Here is a 14,938-nt window from a genome sequence, read left to right as displayed (position 1 = left end):
ACACACACACACACACACACACACACACTTACCTAAATGCAAAATATTGGGCTGTGGACTCTAATCAGAATTGGGCAACAATAGAGAGGGAACAAGTCGTCTTCCATTTTAATATACTTTTTCAGATTGGATTGGTTGGGGGGGTCTGTACTCAAGGGTAGAACTATGCAGTTATGCCTCTAGAGCAGTAGTTTCCAACCTTTGGTCTGCCAGATGTTTTGGACATCAGTTCCCAGAATTCCTGACAGTTGGCCAAGCTAGCTCAGGCTTCTGGTAGTTGAAGTCCAAAACATCTGGAGGACCAAAAGTTGGGAACCACTGTTCTCAAGAATGTTTGTATGTCAGCATAGCACAGCATGGATCATTTGAAAGTACGAACATCTTTTCAGATCCGCTCTTGTCCTTTCTATTAATTTTGTACAACTCAAGTACAGTTGTAGATCCTCTATCATGTCTTCTGTGTTTTACCTAATTTTCAGCTAACAGACTCAATGCCCCTCCAAAAATTCAGCTGCCTACAAAACAAGTGCAAATTGCTTTGTGCTTGACTGTCTCTTTTGCAGATTATCTGAACAAATAAGAAAACAAATTGAAATACAGTCTTACTTTCTGACTCAGCAGTGCCTTGTTATTTTCTCTCAGCTTGAAGTTCATGCCCCTCCAGGCACACCTATAGGATATATTAAACAGATCTGGAATCCCTGTTTGCCTAAATTCACTATCCAGAATGAAGCTCAAGAGGATGTACTTAAAATTGTTGGACCCTGTGTAGTATGCAGCTGTTGTGCAGATATTAATTTTGAGGTAAGTAAACACTAGAATCCTAAATTCTGTTCTTACAAGCATCGGAAATGCATGATTATCTACATGTTATTGAAATGCAACTCCCGTAAATGATTAGCCAACACATAGCCCATGGTGTGAGGACTGATGGGAGTTAAAATCCAATATTTGGAGAGCTACACATTTTTCACTCTTTCCATGGCCTATGGAATTAAGCAAACCACCTCTTCTGTTCTCCAGTAATGGGGAAAAAATAAAAAACTATTATTTGTAGCTTCTTGTTATTATCATATGTGGAACATTGTTACTTCCTGCATTGCTTGTTGTTCTTTATTTCTCCACAATTTCTGTCTTAATTTTTAAAAAGCCACTCCTGACCAGAGGGAGGAAATACCATGGCAGATTAATCGCTCCTCCCCCCCTCCCATGTCCTGTCTACAAAATGATGGACAGGCAGACATAGACAGACAGCGGGATATGGTGATGCTTCGTGTGAGGGGACTATGCAGAACCAATGTGCCCCCACCCCAAGGTGGGGAAATCAAGGGAAAACTCAGGTATCTCTTACCATTCCTCTTAGGAATGCAGAGTGCATGTAAGGCAAGACACAGCCTTCCCCTGCTTTTTTAGATAGCAGGCAAAGTCTTTTCCTTTCATTTGACATTTTAAAGAGAGCTTAGAAACATTACTTCTTGTGCTACAATGTCGTCAATTGTTTCCAAGCTCTGGTTTTTAATTATAATTCAATAATAATGTTAATAGTTGTTACTTTTATGATTTATACATTCTCTAAATTCACTTTTTGGGGGCTGGAGGAGCAATGGATTTATTACAAAATTATTTAATGAAATTTATCTGATTCTTAGAACTGTCATTTCTTTCTTAAATCACTTAGAAAGGACAGTGGTTTAGAATCAGATTGCCTTTAGAATTCTGGACTGACTTGTTTTTAATAAGTGCTTTAAAATACTGTTTTAATGGAGTAGTAGACTACCCAGAGAGCCAATGTTATAAAGATAGATTATTAAACAATCAAGAAAATAAATATATAAATAAAATATATGATCCCTACAAAAGATATTTGTGTACAACGTCCCTTTTCTACCTGTAACATATTTTGGCATTCGCTTCATAAATATTAAATATATGTCTTTACTGTTGTAAAAGACATCTTATCTGTTTCTCACTACCTCTCTCATCTTCTTTCCCTCTTTCTTCAAAGGTGATGTCAACAGATGAGAAGAACACAGTGGGAAGAATCTCTAAGCAGTGGACTGGCTTTGTGAAGGAGGCATTTACAGATGCTGACAACTTTGGCATCCAGTTCCCACTGGACCTCGATGTTAAAATGAAAGCTGTCATGCTTGGGGCTTGCTTCCTTATAGTAAGTTTAATGGTCTTGCGACCTGTGCTATTAGTAATCTTATGATTTACCGAGCTGAAATAGTTGTCCATGGATAGTTGCCTAAGGCATAGGCCTCACCTGTAGCTCCTTACAGAACAACACTTGCAGCCCTATACAATAAAATCCAAAATTCACAAGCAGTGATACCTTTTTGGGCCAACTCCAAAACATAAAATAAATAATGCAAGCTTTCAAAACTTCACAGGCTTCTACATCAGGCAAGGATGTTAAAAATCATACAGGAGAAAAATGGTGACAATGTTAAGGTCACAGGCCTACATTCTTTCTGCAATTTTGTTAGCTAAGATGGTATTCGAATCATAAAATCATAGAGTTGGAAGAGGTCACAAGGGCCATCCAGTCCAACCCCCTGCCATGCAGGAACTCTCAATCAAAGCATCCCTGACAGATGGCCATCCAACCTCTGTTTAAAGACCTCCAAGGAAAGTTCTAGTGCAGGCAGGGGTTCCAGTGCAGGCAGAGGCCAATCCTCTTATTTGCCAAGCGAAGACTAGAGACAAAGAGCAATAAAAGTCAGGTAATAAAATTTCAGCTCCCATTAGCAACAGAAAAGTAACTTCTCTTGCGATCCAGATGTCCCTGCCTTGGGAGAAGCTGACTGTTCCTTTCTTAGTTAGAGAACACTGAATTTCTCCAAGTATCTGTTTTGCATGTGTAAAAGCTTTCAGGTACTGTATAGGTACAACTTGCTAAATTGTAGTCAACTGAAAGAATTTTACTTTTGTTGGGAGGTGGAAAACCTCAAAGAGTTAAGTCCCATTCCTTTGCTTCTCTTTTGTTTAGGATTCCCCTATTGTGGCTAAGTTGAAATCTTGAAATCCAGAAAAAAATATTCACAAGCAGCTTTATTTATTTATTTTTAAAATACTTGCTTTGCTACCCCTGAATTTTTCTCCCCTCACTTGCAGCTGTGTGACTCTGGCTCCTTTTGGTTGAGAGAGAATTTATTTATTTATTTATTTAGGTATTTATACCCCGCCCTTCAGCCTTAATGGCTCTCATTATGTGATATAGATATCCTAAGTGTCTGACTGATTAATTAAAAACAGAGGAAGTTTGCTGGTATTTGTTAAAATTACAATAAGCAACTTAATTTTGGCATAAATCATTGCTTGCATTGCTATCGTATCAGCTAATCTGTAAAATTAAACTACTCAGCAACCAGACATTGAAGAGATCCATTAAATTTCTGATCCATTAGACAGATGGACAGAGAAAGTATGGTGATTGAATGGAATTCTTAAAATGGTGGAATTAACCATTTGCTAGGTTTCATTTGGACAATACTGTCTTAACTCAAAAATTTATTAGGAGTTTTAGATTAGGTGCAACCTCTTTTACCAGCAGAAATGCTCATTTTCTGTCCAAACCCTCTTCAGCCAAATTTTAGATTTGTGAGTGGAACAATCTCCTGACAGAATTATAAATATATAAAATTTAACTTCTGATAATGTATGGCAAATCCAGACTTCTTCCAGATTATGGACACATTCACAATGCTTGCACAAAGTTTGGATATCATTAAAGTAATCCTAAGAAACTTCCAACATTACTAGATTGACAAGGGTTTGGATTTGAGTTTAATTGGCACAGTGTAAGCACAGCTGTGCCTTGACCGTTTTTGTCAGATTTGTGCTCTGTAAACTGCAATCAATATAGAAGCCTGCCATGCTTTGGAATATGAAATGTTTTGAAACTGATTGCTGGCATTGCAGTAGGCTGGGTTCTATGAGTCTCACTTTAAAGGTTTTCTTGTTAAAACAGCTTTCCTTTAAAGATATCTCTTGTTAAAACCCACCAAAATTAAAATGGAGAAAAAAATCTACATTTTAGTTCGGATTTTGTTTAATTACTATTTTTTTCATTTGCTTCCTTCTTTATAGGATTTCATGTTTTTTGAGCATGGCCAAGATCATCAACAGCGAGCTGGTGTCTGGTAACAGCTGTCTTTTGCACTACTTCAGAGGAAATCCCTGTGTAAATTCTGTCTTTGCTTACCTTAAATGGAGCTTCTGATAAATTTTCATTTTAAAAATTGGTTATCTGGCTGCATCTCTTGCACCTATAGCACCTTAATCCCATTTATGAAGGCTGCTCTATATTTGTTTATATTATTATTACTGTATTATTTTTATATGTCAAGTGTATACATTTAGAGTGGCTCTTTCCTCTTTCATGTGCTAGTGCCATCGGGCATTGCCATGTGTTGAATAATACTTTGTGCCTTGTAACATTTAAATCAAAGATCATAACTGTTTTTTTATATGCAGACATAATATAAAGCAAACTTGAAATGTGTTTTTTCCAGCATTTTATTTAAATCAAATAACACTTTACTTTACAATGAATATGGTCCGATAATGTGTGAAAGATAAATCTATAAGGTTCTCTAGTTTTTTCTCTCATTCTGACACTCACACACACAGTAGTAAAAATAATAAACTGAGGAAAATACCTGTGTCAGTTGTGCAAACATGTATATGATATAAGGTCTGTTTAACATTTTGATATAAACACTGTGAACAGGGAGAATGACAGACTGAAAACTAATGGAAACTTGTGTCTGCCTGGCATTTAACCTCAGGGTCAAACTTTAGGATGGATAAATCTAGGCTGCCAAGCTGAAGGAGGCAGTTTTTCCTGTAGTGTGGGAAAGGCATCCTGGAACTAAGTCTTGCTCCTCTGGAAGCAAGGTGTTTGGTGTTTTTCTCCCTCCACCTTAAGTAGGAGAGCTAGACTCTTCCCTCCAGTTTTGTCCTACCTTGCATATTGAGGAATAGGGTTGTTGCTTCTCTCCAGCTAAGAAAACAGTTCATTTCTAAGGATAAACCAACTTTTTGTTGGTTCAATTCCTTCTTCCATCTTCACTGAGATTTTAGCCCATGTTTGGGAGTTAGATAGATCTCTGAGCCTTGAGCTGTCCTCAAACAAGGAAATGGGGGTGACATGGACAGCCCTACCTTGTGGGAATTTTTGGCACACTGAGAAGGCAGGTTAATCCACCATTGCAGGGGGAATAGACACTGTGCTAGTTCAGGTGGTAGAGGTGCATAGCAATACTTCACATCATAGATCTGATTATACATGCAGAGATTGTTTTGGCTTTATGGGTAAGTGACACCAAACCACCCACTTTCCTCCAGTGTCTCATTGTGGGAGGGTAGCTTTTCCATCTGGAGCTCTGCTGATGGAATTCTCTTCTGGCCTAACAGGCTGAAGAGGAGAGGGTGGTGGCAGTGATGGCTATGGCACTTACTTAGCAAAATACTAGACCAGAAATAGTGTACTGTTAGTATGCAGAACACAAAAAACACCAGAACATGCCCAATGGGGACTCAAGCTCCAAGAAGGACACTAGAAGGCACTCACACCTTAGGAGATCCAGAAGAGTTCATTCCTCCATGTCTTCAGCATCACCTTCAGATGTCCAGTAATCTGGATATGCATCTACTGAGGATGCACAAGAGGTGCATCCCCAGACAAAGGCCAAGAAAAAATGACGGTATGTTTTGGCTACAACAAGAGCTGCAGAGGAGTCTATATCTACCTCCTGCCTGTGCTAGGATGGAGAAGATGGGGAAGCCTCCTCTGACAGGTCTTCCCTCAAGTTCATTTCTCCTCAAGGTTTTGCTATGTGCTGTGAACATGCAGAGCACTTTGAATTTTCTTTGCCATCTCCAGAGTCAGGCTATTATTATCTTTGTTCTGACCTATCAGTAGGAAGCTGCTTCTGAAAGTCTCCAACCAGGAGACCATTTTGACCATTTCTATTTGGAATTCTAATGGAAAACACCATTTTAAGAGGGTTTTTTTGAATGTTCTGGAGTCAACAATAATGACCAAGCTGTTTGTGGTTTCTTTATTAAATAAATACTAATTTTGATAACTCTTTTCTCCATTTTTACATGAGGATTATTAAGCCTAGAATACCAGTTCACATGATATACTATGGTAGGGTACTATATATATAAGTGGCATGACAGATAGGTGTGAAAAAGTCTTCTAAAAACTGTCTAAGGCCCAGAAAAAAAGCAAAGAATAGCAACATAGCTGCAAGAAGATGCAAGTAGTCTGTAGTAGTTCCTTCAGCCTTATGAAGCATAGAATTCTTCATGTACGTGAAAATGGGATAATGTCAACATGAGAGTTTTCAATGGAGATTGGTTAAATGATATTCAGTTGGCCCTCCATTTTTGCAGAGGATCTGTTCTGGACACACACACACACCATGAAAATGTAGGCTTATGCATATTCAAGCCTCATAGGTTTGAATAGGGTGCACCCTCGTGCGTGCAGCCCAGGTGTGCACACCATTGGAAATAGCACAGGTTGCCCTTCCATGGATATTCGAAGTTGAGGATCTCAGATTCGTGAGTTAGGAGGGGCGACTGTAGTTTCCATTAATGTAGAAAAATGGTGCAAGCTTTGCCATCTGTGAGATTTTGCTGAAATAGTAAAAGACAAGGAAACCCGAACTATTATATCTATCAATAATACATCTGGCTCTGCATTGTAGCCATGAGTAATTCATCCTGTGTTCGTTTATAGATACCGGTATTCCTCGGTTAATAAAGTAGATCTCAATATCAGTAGATCAAAGTAGATCTTATCTCAGTATCAGACATGGGCTTTACTCCCAAATTAGCTGCATACTTTCCAGCTAATACTTGGTGTATTTAATTTAGCAATATTTTTAAAGTGATGTGGATAGCAGTAATGGATCAAGCAGTAATAATTAGGCTTTGTTAATGGCAATACCAAAGTGGCCTTCAGTATCAGTACAAGAAGTGAGCCCTATCTGTCAAAACACCTAGTGAAGAAAAGATTCTAGCAGAGGTCTACAAGAAGAATTCTTAATGGTGCCCCCCCCATGTCCCTGCTAGCCAAACTTTTTTCGTATATAAACTCTAAAGGCATTTTCCCTGAGGAAGAAGAGCATAATTTTATTACAAAAGGAAATAAACAAAACCCCCAGCCAATTAATTTATTGGATACGCCACTCTGATAGCCTTTTGGCTGAAGAGCAGGAAATAAATAAATAAATAAATAATACTAGTCCTAAGATTTACAGCCACTATCTTCTCCATAAGCTGATAAATTGGATGAGGAGAACAATTTTCTTCATCAGGAACAAACAGGAGTAGGAAGGGTCACAGTACAGTGGATCAGATTTTTGTGTTACATCATTTAATTCATAAATACACTAGTGGGCCTTCCAAATGGCTTTTTGCTGCATTTATTGACATCTCAGTGTTTGATACAATCAATAGGAATCATTTGTGGGGTGAGCTTGCTGGGACTAATATAGATAAGAGGCTTGTTACTCCTAATTCAGGAGTTATACACACTAACACAACTACGGGGATAAGGATTGGTACAGAGAGAAAGATGATGGAAGACATTTGTACAACAAAAGAACAAGGCTACTTGTTAACACCCCTCCTGTTTAAACCTTATATTGGTATCACTGTAACTTAAATTGTCCTGATCACTTCTCTCCCTCAATAAGGAATTGAAAAAATGGCAATCTTGATTTATGTGGACAACATTGTGTTACTATCCGTGAATAAAATTGGGCTGAAAAGAAGTCTAAGGGGCAAAACAGACCGCCCCAAAAGGGACAACCACACACTATGGCCACAATCCACCCAGAACCTGCCCAAATAGGAGCAGAAAAGATCCATTCCTATTTTGGCCAGTAAAAAGCTGTCTTAGGCAGCCCTGACCCAACCCCAGGGTGGCTTCAAGCTGCTCCAGGGGTGTGCAGCGTCAAAACACTATTTCTCCAGAGCAGATTGATGCCGCGCCTGTCTGAATGGCTGGGGGCACTGGGGCATTCAGCATCAAAACACTATGCCCCAAGCTGCCCAGAAGCCAGTTTTTACAGCTGGTCTGTTCAAACCCTCAGTATACATTTTGACTTCTGTCAAATAAAACAACTTAGAATGTACTGTGTTGAATCAAAGCTGATTGTCTTTGGCAAACCATCACCCAAATTTAATTGGAATGTAAGAGAAAATAAGATAGAACAGATCCCCTCTTTTAAATACTTGGGGGTATATTTTGATGAGAAAAACTCTTGGAAGGCTCAGCTACAAAACATCAAAACTGCAGCATAGAAGTCAGTCCATGCCATACTGAATATTTTCTGCTATAGAGGTGTCAGGCTCATAATTCCATCATTGAAAGTGTTTTTAGGGAAAGTAGCTGCTCAAATGCAACATAGTATTGAGATCTGGGGATAAATCACAATCACTTGCAATACCTAGAAGTCTGTCAGAACAAGTTTTTGAGGTACTTGTTCACAGTACCTCCAGGGACTCAAGCTACATTCCTCAGGACAGAGAAAGGTGCAGTATCTATAAAGCTAGGGCTGAGATGGCAGTCTTTTCATATTGTAAGAGGGTCTTGGGCATATCAGATGACCACCTCCCTAAGCTTTGCTTAAATGAATAATAGAAGGGAAGAGGTTGGGCTAAGCTAGTTCAAGATTTACTAATCTCTGAAACCCTTTCAACAGATTTTTTAAAAATCTTTCCTGGAGGTAAAAACAAGCTGAGGGACTGGATCTATAAATTGGATAATGACCAGGACTTAGTTTCAGTCAGCTCATCAAATTTTTCTCATAGGTTATCATTAACAAACACTTTCCCTGGCCCCTCTAAGAATTGCATTTACAGAACTACATTTCCAAACTATGCCAACATTTGTCTTGGATGGTAGACACAGAAACGTTCTGAGAAACGTAAGGCTCTGCACTTGTTGTGTAGAAGAGGTAGAGGATGTTTTACATTATTTATCTATTGCCAGCTTTATCAAAACCCCAGAAAGAGATTCTTGGAACAGATCTTGGCTTCTTTGCATAGTGAGAGCTCTTATGTGAAAATATGCTGGTTATTTTCAGACAGTGATCCATATTTTCTACACAAAACAGCCTTATTTGCTAACACTGTTAAAAGTATTTGTGCTAATTATCTGAAAAACATTGCTATAGACTGTGCAGGGGATTCACTAACCTGATTTTTTATATGGATGTACATATTGGATTTGCAATGGGGTTTGGATTTGTAATTGCTTCTTGTCAAAAACAATAAACAATTGACTAATCAAGCAGATGTGTTGTGTTCCTGTATGTTCTTTTTTTAAACAGAAACTTTGATGTCAGAAGCAGAAATAACATTAACAGGGGCTGATATCAGGAAAGACATTGCTTCATTTTTGCAATAGTGTTGATGATTAATGGCCTGACTTCAGGCACGAATGAAATGCTGGTTATGAATGACAAAGCTCTACACAGCTTGGGTCCATGCTATCTGAAAAACCATATTGTCCTATATGAAGCTGGCAATTTTCAGAAGACTCCCTACTTTTTCCTGCCCCTTTAAAGGCATGTTTGGAGAACACAGAAGAAGGCTCTCTTGTTGGCTGCTCTCAGACTCTGGATCTGTCTTTCTAGAGAGGTTAAACTGGCTCCCTTGTGTTCTTTTTTTAAAAAATTTAATTTTTATACTATTTCCATAAACCAATATCTTCCTACATTCTATTACATTCTAACAAATTATTTTATATACCCTTCAGTGCCCCCCTTCCCCGGAGCCATTTCCATCCTTATATTCCATCCAAAATTTCAGTTCGTCTTCTGGAGGTAATCTTCCATCTTCTTTTCTCAGTACTTTCTCAACAAATTCTTTCCAAATCCCCTCAAAGTCATTTCTTTTCCATAGTCCTTTTTTTACTTTCAGTTTACATGTCAATTTAACACTTTGCTATTATTAATCTCGCTGCTGTAAGCAAACCTGTTGCCAAATCTTTTTTTCCTTTTTTCCATTTCTCTGAATTATATAACGATAACAAAACTATACTCGGTCTTCTCTCTATTTTTATATTCATAACATTACCTATTTCTAATAGCACTTTCCCCCCAAAATTTTGTACATATTTACATTGCCACCACATATGGATATATGACCCTACTTCTTGACAGCCTCTCCAACAAATGCAGCCCAGGCTGTTGGCGGGGAGTGGGCAGGAGCTTCCCTTTTGGCTCTGGCATGGCTGCAGCCATGCCAGAATGCAAACGGCACCCTGGAGACAGTGGCCTACTTCTCCCTGCACCAAGTTACACCAACTGTGGGGACACCACTGATGACACGTTTGCATGGTTCAGTGTACAAAAACTTCATTTCTTGCACAAAATAAGTAAAAATATTGTGTATAAAATTACCTTCAGGGTATGTGTATAAGGTGTAGGTTATGTGTATAAGGTGTATATGAAACAGAAATGAATATTGTGTTTAAACTTGGGTTCCACCTCCAGTATATCTCATTATGTATATGCAAATATTCCAACATCTGAAAAAACCGGAGATCCAAAACACTTCCAGTCCCAAGCATTTCAGATAAGAGATACTCAACCTGTATATAAATAAATATCTGCCAAATGTTGGAGATATTGTAATGCTATAGGTACTTTCATTCACATGTAGGGGTGTTATCTGAAAGTCCAAAAATTTTGGATGGAGGTTTTTAGTGAAATGGTGGGGGGATACAACCCTCCCAACACCACTTTCACCCAACACTGGATTAACTCTTTGTTTATAGAAGAAAACAAAAATCGTATTAGTAAAAAAAAAGTGTGTTTGTGTGTGTGTGTGTGTGTGTGTGTGTGTGTGTGTGTGTTCTAACAGCTCATGTTCCTCAAAAATAGAAAAGCTTGCAAAATTTCACTTTGGACTGGTTTGTGTTAGAAGTTGTGGTCTTTTGCTCTAGTGGAAAAACTGGCACAACAGGTTCACAGCTGAAGGAATAAACTCCATGGTGACTCCTTTCTTACAGACTGTTGTTCTGTTTTTCTTTTATTACTAGAAACAGAGGTAATCTAGATTAACCTGGTTCTCATGTTGGTCTTTGGAATTACATCTTAAATGCTACAAAACAAAATATATGTGTGCATTGTTAAAGAATGCTGACAGTCTGTAAATTGTATTTTGTTCTGTTAAATTTTGTTGATTTACATTTCTTTCAATTAAAAACTTTTTTAAAAAAACAATAAGGACAAATTAGTGCAATACTTTGATCTTATAAAAGTTATATTTGGTGTTATAACTCCTAGTTTGTCGCACTCAACATGGCCAGTGGGGATTCAGGGAAGAAATGTAAGCCAAACAGTAATTCAAAGCTCTGGCAGTACCTTCTTCATCGGCAAGGGTCTTCATTTCTTCCTGGTGTTAAACTGATGTTTTTTCACTGGAAACTCAGAAGAGTGGTTATATCACTTCCACAATCCAACATCAGTATCAATCAAAGGCACATCTAGAAATGTTACTGTCTGACCCATGTTTATTAAATACATGTGCACACATGTACAGATCTCACACTTTAATATGTTTTGCTGTTGAAAATATACCACAGTAAAATATACCACAGTAATACAGGTTTTTCCAACAGGAATAATTATAATATATAGAGCTAGGCAATAAACAGAAGGGTTAAATAAAAACGATTTAAAAAATGAAAGACACTTGGGATGAAGAACCATATGAAGATGAATACCAGACTCTAAAAAGTGAGGTGGTAGTTGCAATAAGAGAAATTGGGGAAAACAAATCACCAAGAACAGATGATATTCCAATCAAAATGCTACAATCCACACAAACAGAATCAACTCTCGTGTTAACCTATATATGTGAACAACAACGGAAAACAAAACAGTGGCCAACATCCCCATCCACCAAAGAGAGAGAGAGACCAAAGACTGCAGCAACCATAGAATCTAATATTGTTATTTGTTATTGGAACAAATATTGATCAGAATGGAGACTGCAGTCAAGAAATCAAAAGAAGACTAGGAATGGGAAGGGCAGCTATGAAAGAAGTAGAAAAGTTTCTAAAGATATACAACTGAACACTAAAGTCAGAATCAACCAAGACATTGTATTCCCGATTACCACATATAGATATAAGAGCTGGACACTAAAGAAGGCAGATAAGAAGAAAACCAATTCATTTGAAATGTGGTGCTGGAAAAGAGTGCTGAGGATACTATGGACAGCCAAAAAGACAAACAAATTTGTCCTTGAATAGATCAAGCCTATATCTCCCTGGAAGCCAAGATTATCAAGTTGGTCACATCATGAGAAGGCATGACTCATTAGACGAGACAATAATGCTAGGAAAGGTGGAGGGATGTAGAAAGAAAGGAAGACTGCACACTAGATGGATGGACTCTATTAGGGAGGTCACGGGTATGAATTTGCAAGACCTAATCAGTGCAGTGGACGATAGGGGGTCTTGGAGATGTTTCATCCACAGGGCTGCCATGAGTTGGTATCAACTTGCAAGTGAGTAACCAAAACAACAGCTTCATGGTAACTAGGGCGGGATACAAACCGCCATATAGTACGTCTTCTATACGTACTAGGGTTAGGAAGGGGCGGTGCTTCCGCACCCCCCTAACCCTAGTACGTATAGAATACGTACACATGGCGGCGCCCCTGCCATATGGGGGCTGCCATGTTTACGTACTGGACGCATAGCGTCCAGACGTGTCACGGCGTCTATGACGTCGCGAATGCGCCAGCGGCGCCTCGCAACGTCATAAAGTCGCTGCAAAAAGAAGCTCCGAAATGGAGCTTCTTTTTTGCTCCGTGCGGGAGCCGCGCGGTTTGGCTGCTGCGGCTCCCGCGCGGAGCAAATGGCGCCGGTGGGAGACCGCTGCAAAGTGGCGGTCTGTATCCCGCCTAGGTTTATGAAATGAAAGCTATAGACAAGGGCATTTATTAATCATACAAGACTTTTTTAAAAAAACAACAACTAAGTAACAGTGTAATCAAGACTCTAATGTATTTGGGTAAGCTCTATCATTTATCAATTCTAGTGTTGAATTATTATGGTTGTATAGTCAAAGTGTTGCTACTGAAAAAAAACAGGAGAGTATCAGCATGTTTAAAAGAAGCCCAAGTTTTGTAGAACTGCATGTGTGTGGGGACATTACAAGCAGTGGGGAAAATATCAATTCCCCCCCCCCCCCCCAAAAAAAAAAAACCAGGCTAATGAGGACTGAATATATTCAATCCCCTTAGTTTGTGGAGTTTATGCCTGGTTGGGAAAAAGGGAGAACTGGTAAAAGGATTAAATGGAATATTCAGAAAGAAGGCATGATATACAAAGACTTCATAGGAATGCTGTACACTGCAAGATTTTATTGTAAGTCGTATTTATGCTGTCTCTAAAATTGTATCATAGGCGGTATCCAGACCGGTGCAAAGCGCCAGCCTGGATACGTACTAGGATTACCTTGGGGCGTCCTTTCCAGACGCCCCGCAACCCTAGTACATAGCTGCGTCGTGGTAATGGCAGCGCCCTTTCTATATTGGCACCGCCATTATGACATCACGGCTGCACCACAGCCTTGTGGTGCCCTTTCAGTGGAGCCAGAAAGAGCTCCGTTTTCGAGCTCGTTCTGCCGCGCATAAAGCTGACACGGCCTATGAGCAGCCACACCAGTGATACAGAGAGGAAGGGGCCGAGTGGCCCCTTTCTCCCTTCCCCCGCCACTGTCGGGGTGTCCTTGGGGCATGAAGCCCAAGGTCACCCCTTTCCAGGCCGCAGGGAAGCGGCATTTTGCCGCTTCCCTGAGGCCAGGAAAAGCGGTGGATCAGGGCCTCCAGGGCTGCCGATGTGGAAGCTGAGGACTCGATCCGTCAGGGAATGGGGTGGTCTTTATCCCACCATAGTTTAGTTCTGATGGCTGGTAGCTATAGACTTTCATAAATTTTTCAGCATCCAATAACTTTTGATGAAAGAGAGAGAGAGAGAGAGAAGAGAGATTTGTAATACATTTTTTAACTTGATAGTCGTTTTTTGGCCAAGATGAAAGGGTGAATTCACACCAAAAGGTACTGAAGTACTTGTTACTGATTTTTCATCACCAGTGCATGTTTCATTGATAGCCCTGGGTAAGATATTGACATGGTTGGCCTATGTGAACATCCATTGTTATGTGAACAAATCAATAGCATGTTCTGAATTTGTACTAAACTGAGCTATAGCAATATTTTGGGTTGTATATACTGTCTGATCAGTTATCGGAAAATGTAGTTACATAAATACATTTGTAACTTTTAAAAAATCTGAATCTTATACAATATTGCAAATGTATGGTGGATTGCACACACAGGAAGCTTCTTTGGAAAAATATTCTTGAAAAATTACTTCTTCCTCCAATAAAAACAGCTTGGGCAACTAGGAAAATAGAATTTGGAAACACTGTTGTTGTTTTTTTATTAGAACTGTCAGAATTAGCTAGCCATGGCCATACTGGCCAAAGGATACTGGCAGATACATTTTTTAAAAAGGACTGTTCAAAGTTTTTTTAAGGAAGCTCTAATCCTCCTTCCCACTAGTGACATAAATGTAAGAGCCCTACAGTGAGACATAGATTGCCTTAGTAGCAATAGCAAGTATATTTGTTTCTTCTTCGTGGTCTCTGCGAATCATACAAATGGGTTTTACTGCGCCTGCGTAGTGCTGTTCGGAACCTACTGGAATCACTGGGCAAAGTTTACTTTGCAACATATAGAAACTTTTTGGCGGTAACTCCGCCCACCTGTTATAAGGCCCCTGCCTTCCCGCTCTTTTCCCCAGTTCCTTTTTTCCGCCGCGCTAGCTGCTTCAGGGAACTTCGCTCGCTTTAGCTTGCATTTGGAATCACTTCTCATCTTGACTTCG

General features: G+C 39.3%; 1 protein-coding gene and 1 long non-coding RNA gene across 3 annotated transcripts in view; one reads left to right on the top strand and one right to left on the bottom strand.

Moving 5' to 3' along the window:
* The window catches only part of PLSCR1 (phospholipid scramblase 1), a 40,271-nt gene extending 35,764 nt beyond the window's left edge, over nt 1-4,507 (top strand). For both annotated transcript variants that reach the window (XM_042457868.1, XM_042457867.1), the window contains exons 7-9: nt 643-804; nt 2,006-2,167; nt 4,093-4,507. In XM_042457868.1, the coding sequence (XP_042313802.1) occupies nt 643-804; nt 2,006-2,167; nt 4,093-4,149 (381 nt within the window). In that variant the 3' untranslated portion in view covers nt 4,150-4,507. The remainder of the gene's footprint in view (nt 1-642; nt 805-2,005; nt 2,168-4,092) is intronic.
* The window catches only part of LOC121925580, a 23,675-nt gene continuing 13,240 nt past the window's right edge, over nt 4,504-14,938 (bottom strand). The window contains exon 2 of the long non-coding RNA XR_006102900.1: nt 4,504-6,654. This is a non-coding gene — a long non-coding RNA (uncharacterized LOC121925580). The remainder of the gene's footprint in view (nt 6,655-14,938) is intronic.

This window comes from Sceloporus undulatus, chromosome 3 (genome assembly GCF_019175285.1).
Source record: "Sceloporus undulatus isolate JIND9_A2432 ecotype Alabama chromosome 3, SceUnd_v1.1, whole genome shotgun sequence".
In the NCBI taxonomy this organism is placed as follows: Eukaryota; Metazoa; Chordata; class Lepidosauria; order Squamata; family Phrynosomatidae; genus Sceloporus; species Sceloporus undulatus.
Note: the sequence above shows the minus strand (reverse complement) of the source record. Positions and strands in the feature narration are given on the sequence as shown.